The following is a 22,536-nucleotide window of genomic DNA, read 5'->3' on the forward strand; positions in this document are numbered from 1 at the left end:
GGGTCAGGCTCGCATGGGTTCGAATCCTAGGAGCGGCAGGGGGCCCAAACCCAATCCAGGTGTTCATCCTCCTCTCAAGGTTGGTCGACAGAGGTTCCTGGCTATGGCCGGTGTGTGTGTGTGTGTGTGTGTGTGTGTGTGTGTGTGTGTGTGTGTGTGTATATATATATATATTTTTTCTTTCTTTCAAACTATTCGCCATTTCCCGCATTAGCGAGGTAGCGTTAAGAACAGAGGACTGGGCCTTTGAGGGAATACCCTCACCTGGCCCAATTCTCTGTTCCTTCTTTTGGAAAATTAAAAAAAAACGAGAGGGGAGGATTTCCAGCCCCCCGCTCCCTCCCCTTTTAGTCGCCTTCTACGACACGCAGGGAATACGTGGGAAGTATTCTTTCTCCCCTATCCCCAGGGAATATATATATATATATATATATATATATATATATATATATATATATATATATATATATATATATATAGGGGATAGGGGATTACGAATACTTCCCACGTATTCCCTGCGTGTAGTAGAAGGCGACTAAAAGGGGAGGAAGCGGGAGGCTGGAAATCCTCCCCTCTCGTTTTTTTTTTTTTTTTTTTAATTTTCCGAAAGAAGGAACAGAGGGGGGGGGGGGGGGCAGGTGAGGATATTCCACAAAAGCCCAGTCCTCTGTTCTTAACGCTATCTCGCTAACGCGGGAAATGGCGAAAAGTTTAAAAGAAATATATATATATATATATATATATATATATATATATATATATATATATATATATATATATACTTTAGTAAATATGTCGTACATATACAACTTTTTACCCCCCTAATACACTATTGGCAATTACAAATACACACAAACAAAAACCCCGTGGTAGACTGGTCTGCTTTATGGTCCGCTTACAGGATGAACCTGGGGTGCACACTAAATTTGCCAGGGTCACCGACACACATCAATCCATGGATGACTACAGAGGGCTGACGGCCTCCACACACACCACCTCTTGATGTACTAACGTCCCACGCTATACATGGGTTGCGCTGTTCTGCATACGAGCTGTCAATGTCATTATATGAGGTAATTAAATTCGTGATCACAACACAAGCCAGACTTGACGGAATTAGTTTAGAAAAATATCTCAGAATCACATCTAAGTAAATCTATATGAAAGGGATATATGGCTTACGGTCCATGCCATATCATCATGAGGCTGTAACATATGGCCAGATTATATCAAAAACACAGTCCAAATATGAATATATATATATATATATATATATATATATATATATATATATATATATATATATATATTATCTCTTGGGATAGGGGAGAAAGAATACTTCCCACGTATTCCCTGCGTGTCGTAGAAGGCGACTAAAAGGGGAGGGAGCGGGTGGCTGGAAATCCTCCCTCCTTGTTTTTTTTTTAATTTTCGAAAAGAAGGAACAGAGAAGGGGGTCAGGTGAGGATATTCCCTCTAAGGCCCAGTTCTCTATTCTTAACGCTACCTCGCTAACGCGGGAAATGGCAAACAGTATGGAAAAAAAAAGGGGGAGGTAATAACAAGTAGTGGTGACGTTAGAAGGAGATGGAGTGAGTATTTTGAAGGTATGTTGAATGTGTTTGATGATAGAGTGGCAGATATAGGGTGTTTTGGTCGAGGCGGTGTGCAAAGTGAGAGGGTTAGGGAAAATGATTTGGTAAACAGAGAAGAGGTAGTAAAAGCTTTGCGGATGATGAAAGCCGGCAAGGCAGCAGGTTTGGATGGTATTGCAGTGGAATTTATTAAAAAAGGGGGTGACTGTATTATTGACTGGTTGGTAAGGTTATTTAATGTATGTATGACTCATGGTGAGGTGCCTGAGGATTGGCGGAATGCGTGCATAGTGCCACTGTACAAAGGCAAAGGGGATAAGAGTGAGTGCTCAAATTACAGAGGTATAAGTTTGTTGAGTATTCCTGGTAAATTATATGGGAGGGTATTGATTGAGAGGGTGAAGGCATGTACAGAGCATCAGATTGGGGAAGAGCAGTGTGGTTTCAGAAGTGATAGAGGATGTGTGGATCAGGTGTTTGCTTTGAAGAATGTATGTGAGAAATACTTAGAAAAGCAAATGGATTTGTATGTAGCATTTATGGATCTGGAGAAGGCATATGATAGAGTTGATAGAGATGCTCTGTGGAAGGTATTAAGAATATATGGTGTGGGAGGCAAGTTGTTAGAAGCAGTGAAAAGTTTATATCGAGGATGTAAGGCATGTGTACGTGTAGGAAGAGAGGAAAGTGATTGGTTCTCAGTGAATGTAGGTTTGCGGCAGGGGTGTGTGATGTCTCCATGGTTGTTTAATTTGTTTATGGATGGGGTTGTTCGGGAGGTGAATGCAAGAGTTTTGGAAAGAGGGGTATGTATGAAGTCTGTTGGGGATGAGAGAGCTTGGGAAGTGAGTCAGTTGTTGTTCGCTGATGATACAGCGCTGGTGGCTGATTCATGTGAGAAACTGCAGAAGCTGGTGACTGAGTTTGGTAAAGTGTGTGAAAGAAGAAAGTTAAGAGTAAATGTGAAGAGCAAGGTTATTAGGTACAGTTGGGTTGAGGGTCAAGTCAATTGGGAGAAAAACTGGAGGAAGTAAAGTGTTTTAGATATCTGGGAGTGGATCTGGCAGCGGATGGAACCATGGAAGCGGAAGTGGATCATAGGGTGGGGGAGGGGGCGAAAATCCTGGGAGCCTTGAAGAATGTATGGAAGTCGAGAACATTATCTCGGAAAGCAAAAATGGGTATGTTTGAAGGAATAGTGGTTCCAACAATGTTGTATGGTTGCGAGGCGTGGGCTATGGATAGAGTTGTGCGCAGGAGGATGGATGTGCTGGAAATGAGATGTTTGAGGACAATGTGTGGTGTGAGGTGGTTTGATCGAGTGAGTAACGTAAGGGTAAGAGAGATGTGTGGAAATAAAAAGAGCGTGGTTGAGAGAGCAGAAGAGGGTGTTTTGAAATGGTTTGGGCACATGGAGAGAATGAGTGAGGAAAGATTGACCAAGAGGATATATGTGTCGGAGGTGGAGGGAACGAGAAGTGGGAGACCAAACTGAGGTGGAAGGATGGAGTGAAAAAGATTTTGTGTGATCGGGGCCTGAACATGCAGGAGGGTGAAAGGAGGGCAAGGAATAGAGTGAATTGGATCGATGTGGTATACCGGGGTTGACGTGCTGTCAGTGGACTGAATCAGGGCATGTGAAGCGTCTGGGGTAAACCATGGAAAGCTGTGTAGGTATGTATATCTGCGTGTGTGGACGTATGTATATACATGTGTATGGGGGTGGGTTGGGCCATTTCTTTCGTCTGTTTCCTTGCGCTACCTCGCAAACGCGGGAGACAGCGACAAAGCAAAAAAAAAAAAAAAAAAAAAAAAAAAAAAAAATATATATATATATATATATATATATATATATATATATATATATATATATATATATATATATATATATATATAGCTTTATACTATGACGAATCAACCATGTTATGTCTACATTTTCTGACATTATAACAATCTGAGGTTTGTGACGTGTAAAGTTAGAGAAGCAAAAGGTATTGACCAAGAATTCTTGGGTCGGCTACCTCCCTCGGCCATGCCTGGCGGGTTATGTCTTGGCATGGGCCGCTCGCTCGCCCTCACACTGGGCCAACCTTTACATGCTGGCTACAAGTGTGGAACCTTGAAGTGGACGCCCTTAAACCAAAACATTCTAGTCTACATGTGTTTGAAAGTTTCCTCTGGTTTAAAATATAACTGGAATCATTATCTGTACAAGAAGCCTTGACGTTCCATGGATTTTGCTGCAATTATATAAAATACTTATCCCCTCTTCATCCATTAAAAGTTGGGGGTTCCATATGGCAAGCTGTGCAGGCCAGTCATGTATGTTTCTCCGTTTGTGATGAGGGGAAAGGAATATTTTCTTACTTTTAACAGTTGTCAGCGGCGATTTCATTGTGCATCCGTCATGCTCATCCTGTGAGCTGTAGCACAAAGGTGACAAAGGTGACAAAGGGTTTTCTTCAGACCCAAGTGAACAAATAATCATAAACTGTTACAGAGTTGGTTCATTACATAAGTTTATAGTCTTCCATATGGTAAATATATCTGCTTAATGCAAAGAGTGGATCCAATATCAGAACACTAGTTACTCTATTATAGATAATGTGCTGTGCCATTTCTTGCAGGGCTTATTTGCACCTATCCCTAAAAGGCTCTATTTTTTTCACAGTCTAAAGCACATTAGTATAACGTGTCCATATCTCTAGCCACAGACTTTTTATAGTTCAAACGATTAACTTCTCCAGGTAGGGCGAAGCAGCGATCCAACAGGCAGTACCACAACCTAGCCAGCAAGACTATCTTGTAATACTGATATTATCTATCTTTTCTACATACATGTTTTACTTGACACAATTCAGCTACTGGAAATAGATATACCGCTGCCTGTTTGCACTTGTCTATTGCTTCATAGAAGTCTTTTTAGCTTCTTCCTACCTAATTTGAGTTTTAAGAATAGTAATTTGACAATAAAATGTTGTTTTCGACAACCACTTTATCAAGCGCAAGTTTGGCTAAAGCATAGTCTTTATTATGCTCCTAGAGACCTACGTCAGATGGAATCCTTAATAAATTCATTTGGATCCCTTATCTATAATGCTCGCAAATACATACCTGACTTCAGAGACAATCATGCCACATTCTGATCTCACGATATTTAGGTCAAGTAGTAAGGGTAAAGAATCAAAAGATAATCAAACTATCTGTGGTTGTGGTTTTGCAAGGCCAACACCAGATCCCTTTGATCAAGCTGGTATCTGTTTAAGCTTGTAAGTATTCCTTACACATGCTGTTTATGATTCTTACTCTCAATCCATATTATGATCATTAATATGCTAGTAAACTTGGGAGATTTTGAGGTGGTAAATATCATATACATTTCCTTTACTACTTTTTTGCTTTGGAAGTTGTTAGGTTTTCGTTTCCTTCGGGATCAGTTACCTCAACATACGTATTATGTTGAGGAAATCTAACCTTAGAACAGTAACGGGAGTACCTAGCTATGTGGGTATCTCATGCAGGCCGTGGTTAAAACTCCTGCCGCATAATAGAGGAAATATAAAATCCGCGAGTTCTTTGTTTTCAGCAGCCACCGTGAAACCTGACCTCGGAGGGGGGAAACATCGGCTGCGTGAGGAACGGGTTCCTGGCTACGTCACACCTTGCATTACGGCGCCGCCCACCCACCCACCGGGCGGGCCGCCCTCGCCGGACGACGGCGCCGGACTTGAGGCGGGCGTGAAACAACAATTTTCCGGAACATTACAGCACATTACCCGGTATATTTCCAATTCTCACAGAGATGCAAGGACCACTGCACAAGAGCCAAAGCCTTAATCTTGCCTAACCGTTCTGATAGCCCAACCGGAAATCCTTTGGGGCACAGGTGAAGGTGCTGGCCAATACACCACTGTCATCCTCACCACCAACACACTGCTTCCTCTCTTTCTTAAGCCTTCTTTCACCGCAAAAGCTATATTACGAACGAGACTCGGTCACCGGTGGTAAGTCAGTATTGTATCATCTTGCCAACACCTGATACACTCGCTACCAGTCCTTCTACACAGGCTCCATGGCAACTGATGTCTTTAAATGATGTGGCGGTGTGATAGAAACACAGACTGGGTGGGAAACACTATACTGTTTCTAACGTTAGAATCAGTATGTTTCCCACAACACCAGATTGTCACGGAATATTCATGTCTTTACCTCCTATTATCCGGCAATTACTCGCAGTTGTAGTATTTCTTTCTTTCTTATCACAGATACATACAAACACAGCACTAAAATATCATTCGATATCATGTCTTCCCAGCACCATAAACTTCTTAACCCAATACCCAAGGGAGGATCAGGTAACTGTAGCCTTGCAAAATATACACATTATCAACCTAAGCCTAGTGTGCGTTTCATAGTGAAACGAATTTTCACTTTATACTTTCCCTAAATTTGGTGAGAGATGCAACTTTCCATTCAGAATCTACATACACTACATATATCATGGGTACCCCAGCGCTGGCCCAGAAAAAAAGAAAAAAGAAAATTGGAGGCATTTGGTGGCTTTAAAACTGCATTACGCTAACGTGCTCTGACTTAACTTTGGCCACACATTGAAGCCTACACCCAAAAATCTGGGGCCTCTATGACAAGTAAGTCTTCCCTGAGTCTACTCAAGGTCCTCCCGAGATCTTTCCCAGGCGTTTTAAACGTTGACTTGGATATTGAAAAACTCTACAGTGCCAACGACCCGCATTTCACCTATACGGTACGTACGGGCTTTTTAAAAGCAGCCTTTTAAAAACTGGGGCCTGTCGGTACAACGGTTCCACCGTGAAAGGTTAACGCAAAAACAATTGAATATATATATATATATATATATATATATATATATATATATATATATATATATATATATATATATGTACACACCTTGTTGGCGTTAACGGGCTCCGCCTGCATGTAGTTACGCCACGGATGAAGCCACCAGTGTGGATGTTTATTGTCGATAGACAAATAGGTGTAAAATCTCGTCAAAATTTTCCAATCCAAAGCACTCTATTTTTTTTTCTTACTACTGATTGCATCGCAGCCTCGAAGCGGCAGGAGCCCATAAAAGGGGTCCTAAGGTCATATATAATAACATATACCATACCATCCTGCCCCAGGACACGCTTACAAGCGACTCCCGCAACACTTAGGAAGACAGCCTTGTCTACCAGGCAGAACCATATGCCTAGACGTGTGGTGCTGTGTCTGTGGAGTAAGTGCAAGGACACTAAGGAATAGAAGTGGTGTGGCTACAGTTCCATGAGTGTGTGGCCGTATGAGCATATTGACAACGTCAGTATTGTGTGCAGTATACACACTCGTCCTCACTTTACATGAGAAGTATGATCGGCAGGGTCTGCCGGGTGACAGTGGTAGCGAGAGAGGGTGTGTCTGCTGGAGTAGGGAAGTGGTTACTAACCTGACGGAGGTGATGGGAAGCTACCAGGAACAGGACGGGGGAGGCTGGGTGCTCGCTCTCTGGTCGAGGCGGCTCAACTTTCTTCTCCTTCATAGTCATCCATCCGAGCCATCTGTGGAATACTTAGCCGGTGAGTGAGGCACAGGGCAGGGGACAAAGACAATATGAGACTACATACACTGCTTGGTAAAGGGGTTAGCAGGTCGCCAATGAGAGGGCTGGAGCCTTCACACTCCCTCTTCCGCGGCAGGAAGGGCCAAAAGTGGTGGAAGTCTGTTGCTTACTGCCAGACACTACAATACAACCTCACCTCCACTTGCCATTATCACTACACACTGACCTCACTATTACTTGTAATTAATACTATCATCATCGGAATCATTATCAGTTACTGAAGCGTTGGCACACAATAAGTTCATAAATCATTTCTGCTAGCCTCAAGAGACGCTGACGTAACAAACGAAACAACAAAGGCTGCTGATAACTTATTTCCCCAACGTGTAAGAGAACAGCACCTCCCCATCCCAGGCTATGGTAGTGTACAGCATACACTTCCCGGCCGCCCACACAGACAGCTCGGCCTGCCGCAGTAATGAAGTACATCCCCAGCCCGCCCTGCCGCAGGACGAGCCCACAGTCCATTGCAAGAGTGGACGGTCACCACCCACACCTCCTCCACAGGCGATTGTACTTCACACAGTCCCTCGCAACCTGCGCCATCCCATCAGCACCAATCATCCTTTTAATCTTCATTCATATAATTGATTAAGCAAACGCATCCTTGCCAGCTCTCGACATGCATCCGTTACGGCCAACCCTTACAGGTCATTGTGTCTACCACTCACACTCCTCACCCTCCCGGAAAGACCCAGCAGGACTTACATTAGAGCACAGGTGACGAAGACGATGCCGATGTATATGCACTGCGGTATGAGGGAGAGCATCATAGTGAGGCCGATGATGGTGATACCGGCAGCGATGATCTTGTTGGTCCTTCGCTGCCAGACGGCGGTGGGCACGGAGGTCTGATGCATCCTGGTGGGGAGGCTGGTGGCGGGGCAGGAGGCAGGCAGCCTCCGCGGGGACTGGTATGTGGTGGGTACCCGAGGCAACGGACGGGGAGTAATGGTGCTCTTCCACCTCCACTTCCACCTGCTGGCCAACAAAAACATTATGTTAATACAATAAACACAGAACACAAACACATCAATTAGTTACTGTATTACTGTAACAATCAACGTGACATTTAATGTTCTCAACCGTATAGTTTCTGCCGAACAGCTGCCTGATTTCAATAAACGGTTATTCATTTATTTATCTATTCATACACACACACACACACACACACACACACACAAACACACACACACATCCTTCAACTCCTGCTCAGTCGCCTCCCCCCGTCCCTTTTGTCGCCTCCGCTTCCGACACATATATCACTGTCATTCTCTCCTCCTGAACCTCTTCATACGTCCGAACCACTATAACACGCTCTGATCCGCCGGCTCTCTCACATTGTCTTCTCTCATGCTAAGTGAGACGGCAGGGGCAAGTTACGCCCTAACCAAGGCCATGCCAAGTGGGCTCGAATCCTGAAAGGGCAGCCCAGCCCGCAGTTCACCTAGCTGTTCATCATCGACTTGGGCTTCATCGATAAACTTAGTACCTTGTTCATAGGGTATGTTTTCATTACTACCAGCACCAATTTGAAATAAGGAGTCGTGGTGTTACCCAGGACCATTCTAAAAGCTCCTGCAACCCAAGGTTGCGCTACCTCTACTAGCAGGGAAACGTAGGCTCTTTTAGAGTGAGAAGTTTCTTATTGACGAGATTGTATTGTGATACAGCTTCGCCAAAGGTGACTTTTTCATTCGCAGTATAAACTCCGAGGTGGCGGAGTCTGGTAACAGAGGCTAGGATATATATACATATATATATATATATATATATATATATATATATATATATATATATATATATGATAGCCGTTTCCCGCATCAGCGAGGTAGCGCCACGAACAAAGAAAAGCCACATCCGCTCACATTCATTCTCTACGTGTTATGTGTAGTGCACGGAAACCTCAGTTTCCAAACCGCAATCAGGCCCCACAGACATTTCCATGGTTTACCCCGGACGCTTCACATGCCCGGTTTTAATACTATATATATATATATATATATATATATATATATATATATATATATATATATATATATATATATATAAACAAAGTAAGTACAGGTACCTGTATTTAACGAAAAGACAATTGAAAAAAATATATGCACAGGAAATTCGACAAATCCATCAGCTATCGTACACCTCAACAAGTTACACCAGCTACAATAACTTTTTAAAACGGACAGGAAACAAACAAATCCTGAGGGGAAATCACACGTAAAATAAAATTCATGAAACTAAATCCATGGAAGGAATGTATCTTTGTGACCTCCTCAGTTTAAAACGGTTTACAATAAACAGACACAAGGAAGGAGTATGATGTACGAGCTTATCACGGTGGGCTGTGGCGAGAAGCCCATGGCTCCTTTATACCCCAGCCGAGGCTGGTGCTGTTGTCCCGCCCGGCTGAACACGCAACCCACCTACCACCACCTGTCGTCATGGGTGCAGCTCACGGAGGTTTATAACATGAAATTCTTCTCGAATCCATCACAGGAGCACCACTACCCTTGTTAAGTATTGCGGTGACAGAAGCCTACGTCATGTGGAAAGCTTACTTATCTACTGGGAAATATAAGGTGGCATGGCGGCCAGAGGTGTTCCTTGGTGGGGTAGGGGCGGCCAGAGGTGTTCCTTGGTGGGGTAGGGGCGGCCAGAGGTGTTCCTTGGTGGGGTAGGGGCGGCCAGAGGTGTTCCTTGGTGGGGTAGGGGCGGCCAGAGGTGTTCCTTGGTGGGGTAGGGGCGGCCAGAGGTGTTCCTTGGTGGGCAGGGAGGACAGTGGTGCTCCTTGGTGGGGCAGGATGGACAGTAATGCTCCTTGGTGGGGCAGGGTGAACAAAGATGTTCCTTGGGGCGGTGTCCCTCCCTCCACCACCATCACTTCGCAAAACTGGTTTAAACGCTTACATTACAGCTTGTGTACATTAATTTCTTTCAATTCTACTTGAAATTCAGGTGTTACTATTAAGCTGAAACATCACAGGAAGGTCAGGAACAACGCGAACAGCACCGCTCCTGGTGTGACACATGACATGCATCAGAACACCTGCTGGTCTAACGACGCTCCCGGGACGTGGACCGACCGTCCGCCATGTGTTCCAGATGACAGCAAGGCTCAGCAGGTTCGATCCAGCGACGAACCAAATGCAAAGTCATCCTAGAGGATTGATCAGGTCTTCAGGTCATACAAGGGAACCCCGTAGGTAAGTGCTGGGAGGCCGAAATTTACGTGTGACAAGTGCTAGGTGTTCAGGACTTTAAAATCACCTTGACTTCGACGTTTGGGTATAGCGTAGTTCACTCTAACTTGACCTTACCGATGGGGACAGATCAAAGGCCAGGCACATCATGCACACATGGGTCACAACGTCATGGACAAGGGGTGTATCGTTGGACTTAGCGGCGAGGAGTCATGCTCTAGGAATGAAACCAACCAAAGTTTAACCTTGGGCGCAGGGGTCGAGCACACGATGTTCAACAGAATCTAACCGTTCACAGTGTGTGTTTGAGGCACCCTAAGATCAATGATGACGGGAGTCTAGTGGGTTTCTTTAGGATCAACAGCGAACAAACAGTTACCCTAAGTGTAAGATAATAATGAAAAACTAAAATTTTGTGTGTAGAATTACAGTAAAATAATTAATTCAGTTTAGAAACAAAACTCGTGTGCTAGACAATAATATTTTCTTTTGAAGACGCACATGCAATAATCAAGAAAAAAAAAATCAGGAAATCTCATCACAATACATAATAATTCTGTAAATAACGTTTACATGACATTCGGGTAAACTGGCTTTAAATTTGAATCAGCCTGAGGGTAATATGATGTTTACTTAAAGAAGAATTAGTTATATTTTCTTTGTATTCCTGGCAATCTACACATAATATTCCACCAGCAAAACATAATAGACCTTATTTTCAGATTCCAATAGTCTTGTAAAATATAAGCAACCCTGTGTTCCTATGCATCAAATCATGCTCTCAGTATGAAAATCATGAAATCATAGTTGAGTTACGATTGCAAAGTACTTTATGGCTACCATTCTTATATCTCTCCACTAGGTGAGTATCGAACCGCCGACCATCGAGACGAAAGGTAAAAAAAACTATTAGCAGCCTAGGCACGCATGCTATTAATATGCCACGGATGTGCGCGCGTTGATAAAATATTTTTTTCATATATATATATATATATATATATATATATATATATATATATATATATATTTTATCCCTGGGGATAGGGGATTAAGAATACTTCCCACGTATTCCCTGCGTGTCGTAAAAGGCGACTAAAAGGGGAGGGAGCGGGGGGTTGGAAATCCTCCCCTCTCGTTTTTTTTTTTTTTCAATTTTCTAAAAGAAGGAACAGAGGGGGCCAGGTGAGGATATTCCAAAAAAGGCCCAGTCCTCTGTTCCTAACGCTACCTCGCTAACGCGGGAAATGGTGAATAGTTTAAAAGAAAATAAGAATATATATATATATATATATATATATATATATATATATATATATATATATATATATATATATATATATATATATATATATGTAGGTTTGCGGCAGGGGTATGTGATGTCTCCATGGTTGTTTAATTTGTTTATGGATGGGGTTGTTAGGGAGGTGAATGCAAGAGTTTTGGAAAGAGGGGCAAGTATGAAGTCTGTTGGGGATGAGAGAGCTTGGAGAGTGAGTCAGTTGTTGTTCGCTGATGATACAGCGCTGGTGGCTGATTCATGTGAGAAACTGCAGAAGCTGGTGACTGAGTTTGGTAAAGTGTGTGAAAGAAGAAAGTTAAGAGTAAATGTGAATAAGAGCAAGGTTATTAGGTACAGTAGGGTTGAGGGTCAAGTCAATTGGGAGGTAAGTTTGAATGGAGAAAAACTGGAGGAAGTAAAGTGTTTTAGATATCTGGGAGTGGATCTGGCAGCGGATGGAACCATGGAAGCGGAAGTGGATCATAGGGTGGGGGAGGGGGCGAAAATTCTGGGAGCCTTGAAGAATGTGTGGAAGTCGAGAACATTATCTCGGAAAGCAAAAATGGGTATGTTTGAAGGAATAGTGGTTCCAACAATGTTGTATGGTTGCGAGGCGTGAACTATGGATAGAGTTGTGCGCAAGAGGATGGATGTGCTGGAAATGAGATGTTTGAGGACAATGTGTGGTGTGAGGTGGTTTGATCGAGGAAGTAACGTAAGGGTAAGAGAGATGTGTGGAAATAAAAAGAGCGTGGTTGAGAGAGCAGAAGAGGGTGTTTTGAAATGGTTTGGGCACATGGAGAGAATGAGTGAGGAAAGATTGACCAAGAGGATATATGTGTCGGAGGTGGAGGGAACGAGGAGAAGTGGGAGACCAAATTGGAGATGGAAAGATGGAGTGAAAAAGATTTTGTGTGATCGGGGCCTGAACATGCAGGAGGGTGAAAGGAGGGCAAGGAATAGAGTGAATTGGATCGATGTGGTATACAGGGGTTGACGTGCTGTCAGTGGATTGAATCAGGGCATGTGAAGCGTCTGGGGTAAACCATGGAAAGCTGTGTAGGTATGTATATTTACGTGTGTGGACGTATGTATATACATGCGTATGGGGGTGGGTTGGGCCATTTCTTTCGTCTGTTTCCTTGCGCTACCTCGCAAACGCGGGAGACAGCGGAAAAAAAAAAAAAAAAAAAAAAAAAAAAAGTATATATATATATATATATATATATATATATATATATATATATATATATATATATATATATATAATATATATATATCACATCTGCATGAGGAGAGGATGGTTACAATGCATAATAAATGATGGGGGCAGTTTCGTAACAGTGATAGCCCAATACTGTATCTCCACACTCCTAGGAATTTCTACACTGAGGCGGGACGGACGCTCACACAGCACAAAAACATTTTTTACGCCAGTGAACGAAAGGTCTCAGAATGATCACCTGTTAACTTTAAGAGGATGGTATGCTCTATGATTTGTTCGTCCTTATGTCATATCCAGTAACTCGGAAAGTGTACAGATCGTGTTTGTCCTGTGTTTACTACCTAATGACGGAGCAGTACCGTGGCCCCAACCATGCCCATTCAACATGTTTATGAAAATATTTGCGAGGCCTTTGCAATGGTAGCAATACTTATCTTAGCTAACCTCACTGTAAAATGTAATTACCTATTTGTGCTATATTGGAAGGGAATTCTACACTCGTGGTGCCCCATCTCGAACTTTCTTTACTGCATACAATTCTTTACTGTATGATGTCTGCATGTACTATTTCCTCATTCACTTTTCATTCACTCATCACTTATCTTTACTGTTAAAGGACTTTTTTTTTCTCTTTACAAACTTTATGCTACATTTTACGTAATGTCCTACAGTCGTTCTAATCATACATTTTTCAAAGAAATTTTCCTGTAAGTTAGTTCTCTTTGTTTTGGTGCCATCACTGTTGCCTTTAAACCTTCTAAAATAGGTCTGTGCTTCTTTGAGTGTGGTAACCAAACTTGATAACAATATATTAGTTTTGGTCTTATGAAGGACGTGAACAGCTTCTTGACTATTTCCCTATTCATGAACCTGAGTGGAGTTTAATATTTGTCAGCAGGCAGTTTTCTCTACTTTTCTCCTACGGTGAGTCTATGGCAACATATGAAGTACAATGGCGACTCCCAAGTCTGTCTCATACAAAGATTCCCGCCACTTATTTCAAGCTGTTGAGGTCTTTTTTCAGTTTCCTATCCTCATTACTTGGGGTGAACTTCATGACCCATATATCAGACCAACTTTAAGGTTTGTTTTGGTCCCCTCGTAAGTTGGCGCAACATTCCTTACATTATTCACTTCCTTAATGACCCATGCATCATCCGCAAATATATTCAAGGTACGAGTCCAGTCTTGCCAATATAATTTACGTAGATAGAGTCCCAGGGCTGAACCTTGGTGCAAACAAGTGACCCTACCACATTTTGTGAAGAATTGTTTAACCAGCGTCCTATGTACCTATCCAATTGGATAATTTTCTATTCATTGAAGAAATCTCTCTATTGTTCCTGCCAGCGAGCCAAGCTTCTCTACCACCCTCCTCTTGTAGCACTGTGTCAAACGCTTTGTTTATATTCTAAGTTCCTTTTCTCTTTCTTTGTCAATTTTACCCAAGATGGCCCTTGATTGGGGCATGTCTTTGCTAATGGGGATAGGGGAGAAAGAATACTTCCCACGTATTCCCTGCGTGTCGTAGAAGGCGACTAAAAGGGAAGGGAGCGGGGGGCTGGAAATCCTCCCCTCTCGTTTTTTTTAATTTTCCAAAAGAAGGAACACAGAAGGGGGCCAGGTGAGGATATTCCCTCAAAGGCCCAGTCCTCTGTTCTTAACGCTACCTCGCTATCGCGGGAAATGGCGAATAGTATGAAAAAAAAAAAAATATATTATATATATATATATATATATATATATATATATATATATATATATATATATATATAAAGGCCAATCTTCCTCTTCCTGTCTTATCTTTCCCTTCTGTTATGGATCCTTCTGGGCAGACAAAGTCAGATCTTATTTGTAGGTCTTGCCTCTATTCATTCTACTTTTTTTTTTTCTAGTTCGACCTTTGAACTTCAACTCTTTCCATTTATATTTGCATTTGTATATATTAATTTTAATGACTCTCTCATCAAATAATATTCCTGAATGGCGTGACTGTTCAGCCTTCAGGCTTTTATTTATTCATTCATTTGATTTCTGACACTAATCTTTTCCTCACTCATTCTTCACTAGGGTTATCTCCTCTAATGATTACCCTGCAAAATGAATTCTCGATTGCACGTTTTTGAAGGCCTGCTCCAGCACCTCCTATTTACATAACTCGCTACTGAACGTAATCATTACAGATCATCCCTTCTTGACTATATCTACCAGCTCTCTTTCTTCCTCTCATTTCAGGAACTGCATCTGGCATGTCTGTAGCCACGCAGTGTATTTCAATCTTCCTTCCTCACCCTTTCCATTTTAGCTGGAATATGGTCTTCTGCCAGTTCAACAATCATCGTAAGAGGGTGTCTGGAAACAAAAAAAAAAAAATTGCGGAGCGTGATTTGCTGCAATGAATTTTCTCGCGAGATGTCAAGTATGGCGATGGTGAAAATATTGGGTTAATCAATGTAAGCGTACGTAAAACACTTGTAAAATAATGAAGATAACCACTGAAAATTTGTCCTACCCTCCTTAGCAATTTAGATTTTTCTATATTTTCAATATTCTAGTATATTTGACATACATGCAAACACAACAGGCATCCAACGCGGTAGTCAAAAGCAAATCACATTATTGCTAGTGTATTTGTACAATAAATTTCGGCAGCTAGACGTTAGGTAAGATTTCCATAGGTTAGGTTGGTTTTTCACAAATGATTAATCTACATTTACATCAATTTATCGTACATTTTCTGTCCATAAACTCAACACTGTCAATTTACATATCAAACGAATAACATACGCTTTGTAGATTTCATTCTACCTAAACATTACACAACCGCTGCACACAACATTACTTAATAACTAAAGCTTGTGTTGTTGCCATGCTAAGCTCGTAATTTACCTTGGCTGACTAAATAAAAAAAATCAATGTGGCTTAGCTTGTCTCGCTTAACACCAAATGATCCCAGGTTTTTACTCCCAGTATAGATGTGATGGATGACAGCCTCACTTCAAATTCTGGAAAAAAAAAACTTTATTTGCTTAGGCGGCTCGATGTTCAAACCCATAATTATGAACGAAAAAATAATGAATCGAACCGGAAAATTTTTAAATGCAGTCAGGAAGCCAAGTCAGTGAGCAAAGTTGCCTATTAGTTCTTTTTTCAAATGCGCTTCAGACATTTCTTTTCTATTGTCTTAAACACTTCTATGTTTACTTAATCACAGTAATTCACAATACCTTTTTAATGACTTTCCCATAAAAACCGACCACTACAAATTACTGCAAACTGCATATTGTGCCTCTCATTAGTATGTTGGTTTTGAACGCTCGACCGTTTCATAACGTCTGTTCTTTAATATTTCTCACAGTGGGAGGATACATCTGAGAACAACCACACTCAGGTGCCCCACTGGAAAAGCTCCTCCCTCCCCTTCACCAGAACAATACACGAGAATGAGAACGGCTTGAGTGTTCCTTGATACTGCTGCTCTTGCATGTGTGTTACTGTGTTTGTGTAGAGAATTCTACACTAATAAGGCCCCCAAGCTCTTGAACTTTCCTAAGCTATGCACAGACTTTGTCGTCAAGCAAGGCTAGCGCGGGAAAAATGGAGGTTAAGATTATAATTATGAGTTACATGTCAAATGTTATCCATAAGATGGAGGGAGGGAGGGTGTGCTTGTGGACTAAATGGCAGCAACCTGCGTGCATGTGACAGGGAGAGAAAAGACAACAATCTGGGCTGGGAATAGGAACTTAGCCAAAATAGTGTCACGTAACTCAATGTACCATTCCCCGTAAGCCCTCCCGATACCCTGGCGCTTACTCAAAACTTTCCACCCGACCATTACATAACAGTGGTAGTACAACTGACAGGAAAGCAAGCAGATCCATGAGACTCTTAATGAAGCTTTGTTTTCTCTTTATATCCCCACCTTTCTCGTCAACCACACCACCAACAGATCCCTCCCAAAATTCAGGTCATACATCAGCGTAAACTTGGCCACAAAGCCATCAACATAACGAACAGAATCACATTCCAAGACAAATTCTTCCTCAATAGATTTTACGACCTGTCAATTCCCGTTAAAATGACAGTAGAAAAACATGAAGCCAAGAGGCGAATCTACCACCAATCAGCCTGTCCACTCTGTCAACTCAGCGCGCGGCAGGGCTCCGTCTGTCCGTCCATGATAAGTGGTCTAACGTTTTCATTAGCTCAGCCAAACCATCACACACACACACACACACCTTGAGTGTCACTACGACAGATGCAAACTGCCCAACATAGTTTTCTCACTTGCAATAAACAAACAAATACCCAGATACAGTATTCATGATCGATATAAAAAAAAAATCATGACAAAAATAGAAATAGTAGTATGGCATTACACCATCATACCCACTTCCCTTGAACGTTCAGGGCGAGGGGGAGGAGGAAGAGGGGGGATGTTAATGTTCTAACAGCTAACACTCAAGCCAGAATCCGTAACATGTGTCAAAAGAAAAGAAAAAAAGCTAAAATAAAAATTAATATCACTTGATATAGTATTAATAACTGGGGTGACCGTGGACAGCTGTGTGACCTAACTGGCCTGCTTAGGTGAGACGGCAGACACTGCCAAACGTAGCAGGATACCACTAGCTACATCAGACTACAGCCAGGACAGCTGTATCCCGGCAGAGTCACAGGTAAAACAACAAAAAAGGCGTCCGGTGATGAAGGTATTTCCCCCGGTGCTGGGGACACAGGCTCTACGAGAAGTTTCACAGTGTTTGGGTTAGGTTGAGCAATGCTTCGCTCTCACGTGTGACATCAGCCCTCCACCTGTTGTCTGTCACGTACACACAATGCAAGTCACGGTCACGCTCGTATACCGTCCGTGACGTCTACCGTTGCCCAGCTTGACCTGACCCACTCACACATTAATACCGCAACACATTCTCAATTTTCTGTCAGTCTGTCATTAGTGTGTTCATGGTTCGATCATAACCTCCAATTATCGGTGTACAATATATATCTACTTTTAAATAAATAATAGGGTTACTCTGCATCTAATTCTAAGATTCTCTTTATCCAAATTACACACTTAAAACACTAACAATGGAAATGGGCAATTCTGACGAACAGCTGTTCAGACATGCGTGAATGTTCTTGATGTAGCTGTGGTAAGGCCCACCCTAGTCCGAGGCCAGACTCCAGTGACCAAGGCTGACTTCAAGTTCAAGGTCTGGCCACTGGCTTGGTCAATGACTCAGTGCCGGGTGTGGGTGGTGGGGGGGCTGGGGGGAGGAGAGAGACGACCCTCCAGCAACTTCCGGTCACATGACTGCAGTGGGGTCACATCTTATCTTGGTATTCCTACGCTCCTGCACTCTTGGGATTCACTATGATGCAGGGAAATCATTTACCTCGCAAATCAACTCACTCAGAGGACACTAAATCATCCTCCCTGATTCCGGGACGTAACATGAGCCTAAGCTCCCATCCGTCACGTCCTCAAGCCCACCAGCCCCTCTGGGTCTCACAACACACCGGACTTCAGCACTTCCCTCGAACTGAATTCCTGGACACTTTTGAGGCTTGCAGGAGATACACCACAGACAATCCGCCATTATAGTTTCAAGAACAACTGCACGGATTATTTTTCTTCTGCCAGTGTAGTATGCAAGCAGTAAACGACATGTCAAGAAACACGTCAAGGCTGCAGTGTTCTGGGAAGTGAATATAAACCAGGGATATTGAGGAGCGTTTTGCGTTTCGCTGTTGGGGTCACGAACGGTGGCACGAACACGTACGGCGGACATGGACCAGGCTCCGTCACAGGCTACAGTTGGCTCATCCTGCCTCCCAGCGGCTGGCTGTCGTGGTAGGAGGATCCCGTTAGCTATGGTGGTATGAGGGATCCAACTGGCTGTGGTGGTATGAAAGGATACAGCTGATTGTGGTGATATAAGGGGATCCAGCTGGCTGTGGTGGTGTTAAAGGATCCAACTGGATGTGCGGTACCGAGAGATCCAGCTTGCTGTGGTGGTATGAAGGCAAGCAGATGACTGCAGTTGTACAGGGGGATCCAGCTTGCTGTGTTGGTATGAAAGGAAGCAGAGGACAGTGGTCGTTCAGGGAGGGGGGGAGTCCAGCTGGCTGTGGGTATGAAAGGAAGATGACTGGTTGTACATGGTGGGGCGGGGGGTCCAGCTGGCTGTGGTGGTATGAAAGGAAGTTGATGACTGTAGTTGCACAGGGGAGGGGGTTCAGCTGGCTATGGTGGTATCCACGGAAGCAGATGACTGTGGTTGTACGGGGGGGGGGGGTTTCCAGCAGGCTGTGGTGGTATGAAAGGAAGTAAATGACTGTGGTTGTACAGAGGAGGGGGGGGGGGGTTCAGCTGGCTGTGGTGGTATCCACGGAAGCAGATGACTGGTTGTACGGGGGGATCCACGTGGCTGTGGTGGTATGAAAGGAAGCAGATGACTGCGGGTGCATAGGAGGATGGTGGTATGAAAGGAAGCAAATGACAGTGGTTGTAGTGGGAAGAGGGGGGGTCCAGCTGGCTGTGGTGGTATGAAAGGAAGCAGATGACAGTAGTTGTACAGGGGGGGGGGTCCAGCTGGCTGTGGTGGTATGAAAGGAGACAGACGACCGTGGTTATACAGGGGGATACACTTGGCTGTGGTGGTATGAAAGTAAGCAGATGACTGCGGGTGTACAGAAGGATCCACCTGGCTGTGGTGGTAGGAGAGAGATCCACCAGTGGTGTTAAAGGATGCAGCTGGCCCTGGTTACGTGAAAGGATACCTCAAGCTTGGTGGTGTGAGAGGATGCAGCTAACTGTGGTGATATGGAGGGATCCAGACGGTTGTGGAGGTGTGTGTGTGCGGTGTGGGATCCAGCTGGCTGTGAAGGCGTGGAGACCCAGGTACGTGGTTAAGCCAGTGTTGGGTTGAGGGGACTGGGGCCCCTCACGATCAGGCGAGGCAAGGCAAGCTTGCCATCAACCAACCGTCTCTCCACACAAAGGCAGCCTGGCTGAACGGCTGCATGGGAAGGATACCTCCTTATACTGGGAGGACGCACTGGTCTCTTATCTCTGTTGCACCCCAGAATTAAAATCTTCAACACAGCTGAAATACACTGCATTCACAGAGCCTGGAGGAAACAACATACCAGGTAGAAGGATACGTATCACTAGCTATGCACGAAGTTCACTGTTAAAGGGAATAAGGCTGACTTCAACGCGCTTTTGGACTCACCTGTCTCAATCAGCTGTTACGTGAGGTGGTTCCACGGGCTGTTGTTACTGTTATAAGCCGGGGCTTCCCTTACCACACAAAAATCACTCTTATCACTCACTGAATCGATTATATAAATCTTGTTGCATAAAACCTTTCAAGGTAAACACAGGGTAAGATCTTGAGAGGAACTTAAATGGTTTCAGAACGAATATCGAGAAACACAAGGCACTAGCAAGGGGGTGGCGGGAGCCTGCGCTCACACGTGTTACGAGGTTGCGCGCCAGGAGACGACTGAACTGGCTGGCTCGGGGTGAGCTCCTCTGGCCGACCACGAGGGCGCCTTACCCACCCCGCCCCACAATACCCGAGGATCCCCCACTCTGGGAGACTTTAACGAATATTCCCGCCTGATGCAATCACCTACGACAACGGATGTGACGTCACCATAATGGATTTCGTTAAAGGATCTCAATGTTTACGTATTATACAATAGTGATCTTGCTCGAGGCTACAGCGAAGTGCCTGAAGAACTTTATGTAATCCTACACATAAAGGAGGACGGGATATACACACAGCAGTGCTGACGTGCAATCATCAGACACAAAACTGCAGCCATATCTCTTGCCTTCGTGCAGGATCGTGCTAGATCAAGATGAGTAAGATGTTAATGACTGGACACACCACCACACTTCCTCCCGCACCGTCTGCAGCTGACTGATCATCATCCATGAGTATGTCAGTGAGAGGAGTTCTGGACGTAACTTACACAATAGATTTAGAGTAGCGAAAAACTATGCCTCATCCACACTTCGGATCTTACGATAGAGATAGATAGATAGATAGATAATGAGAGAGAGAGAGAGAGAGAGAGAGAGAGAGAGAGAGAGAGAGAGAGAGAGAGAGAGAGAGAGAGAGAGAGAGAGAGAGACTACTTACCTAATATCTAGGATGAGAATTTGCTGTGATGCACGGCAAGCGCGCCAAAAATGAAGAAATGGACCAAAATGTCTATTACATAAATGTACATACATTCTCTTTTTCTTTTTTTTTATCACTGACCACTGGCACAGATGCTTACGCCATGTCCAACCTTATTGATCAAATATTAAAGAAAAGACATGGGAGCTGCTGCGTCTTAACAGCCTTCCATGGAAAGGGTGGATATGAAAATATGAAGACTTCCATAGCCAAGGTGAGGCAGCGAAGCCTAACTGTGGAAGGCTATCAGACTGCCTCGGTTCACAACCGTCTGCTGGCGGCGGCCGGGTGAGGGAGGGGAAGGGTTAACGGATTTAGGGGAGGCTGACAGCATCAGTACCTCGGCAGGCTACCACCAAGCCACGTGCCGCTCCTACCGCCCGCGCCCAGGCCACGTGAACCTTCCCTCATCAGTAACTATCGAGGTCCATCAGGTCTGGCGGTTATTTAATTAATAATAATAATAATAACTATTATTATTATTATTATCATTATTATTATTATCATTATTACTATTACTATTATTATTATCATTATTATCATTATCATTATTACTATTATTATTATTATTATTATTATTATTATTATTATTATTATTATTATTATTATCATTATTATTATTATCATTATCATTATTATTATTATTATTATTATCATTATTAATAATTGTTATTATTATCATTATTATTATTATCATTATTATTATTGCTCCGTGATCGGGTAAAACTCGTCTGTTTCTAAAAATCTGGTTCACAACATCGTGTAAAGTCAAATTCCACAGTAAACAATCTTGTTATATCAAGGACGTGGTAATGGCCTCACCCTCCCCACCAGAGATTTGGTTTGTGCCGGTATCAACGGCTCATTTATTGCACTCCTCGTACTGGACACCACACACACGTGCGTGACCCGTGTAGCTCAGCTTGTCTTGCCATCCCCTGTATAGTGAGGGTGGCAGGAGGTGCCTTGCCTTGCCCATGTATAGTGAGGGTGGCAGGAGGTGCCTTGCCTTGCCCATGTATAGTGAGGGTGGCAGGAGGTGCCTTGCCTTGCCCATGTATAGTGAGGGTGGCAGGAGGTGCCTCGCCTTGCCTATGTGTATAGTGAGGGTGGCAGGAGGTGCCTTGCCTTGCCCATGTATAGTGAGGGTGGCAGGAGGTGCCTTGCCTTGCCCATGTATAGTGAGGGTGGCAGGAGGTGCCTTGCCTTGCCCATGTATAGTGAGGGTGGCAGGAGGTGCCTTGCCTTGCCCATGTATAGTGAGGGTGGCAGGAGGTGCCTCGCCTTGCCTATGTGTATAGTGAGGGTGGCAGAAGGTGCCTCGCCTTGCCCATGTATAGTGAGGGTGGCAGGAGGTACCTCGCCTTGCCAATGTATAGTGAGGGTGGC

General features: G+C 43.7%; 1 protein-coding gene across 8 annotated transcripts in view; it reads right to left on the reverse strand.

Moving 5' to 3' along the window:
* The window catches only part of LOC139753396 (uncharacterized), a 220,883-nt gene that overhangs the window by 14,778 nt on the left and 183,569 nt on the right, over positions 1–22,536 (reverse strand). For 4 of the 8 annotated variants that reach the window (XM_071669854.1, XM_071669847.1, XM_071669851.1 and 1 more), the window contains exons 2-3: positions 7,945–8,217; positions 7,063–7,174 (exon numbers count right to left, since the gene is read on the reverse strand). In XM_071669854.1, coding sequence (XP_071525955.1) covers positions 7,063–7,174; positions 7,945–8,096 — 264 coding nt within the window. In that variant the 5' untranslated portion in view covers positions 8,097–8,217. Of the gene's footprint in view, positions 1–7,062; positions 7,175–7,944; positions 8,218–20,187; positions 20,536–22,536 lie in introns of those variants that run through there. The other 4 variants (XM_071669849.1, XM_071669853.1, XM_071669848.1 and 1 more) reach the window with 3 other exon arrangements.

This window comes from Panulirus ornatus, chromosome 14, assembly GCF_036320965.1.
Source record: "Panulirus ornatus isolate Po-2019 chromosome 14, ASM3632096v1, whole genome shotgun sequence".
Classification (NCBI taxonomy): Eukaryota; Metazoa; Arthropoda; class Malacostraca; order Decapoda; family Palinuridae; genus Panulirus; species Panulirus ornatus.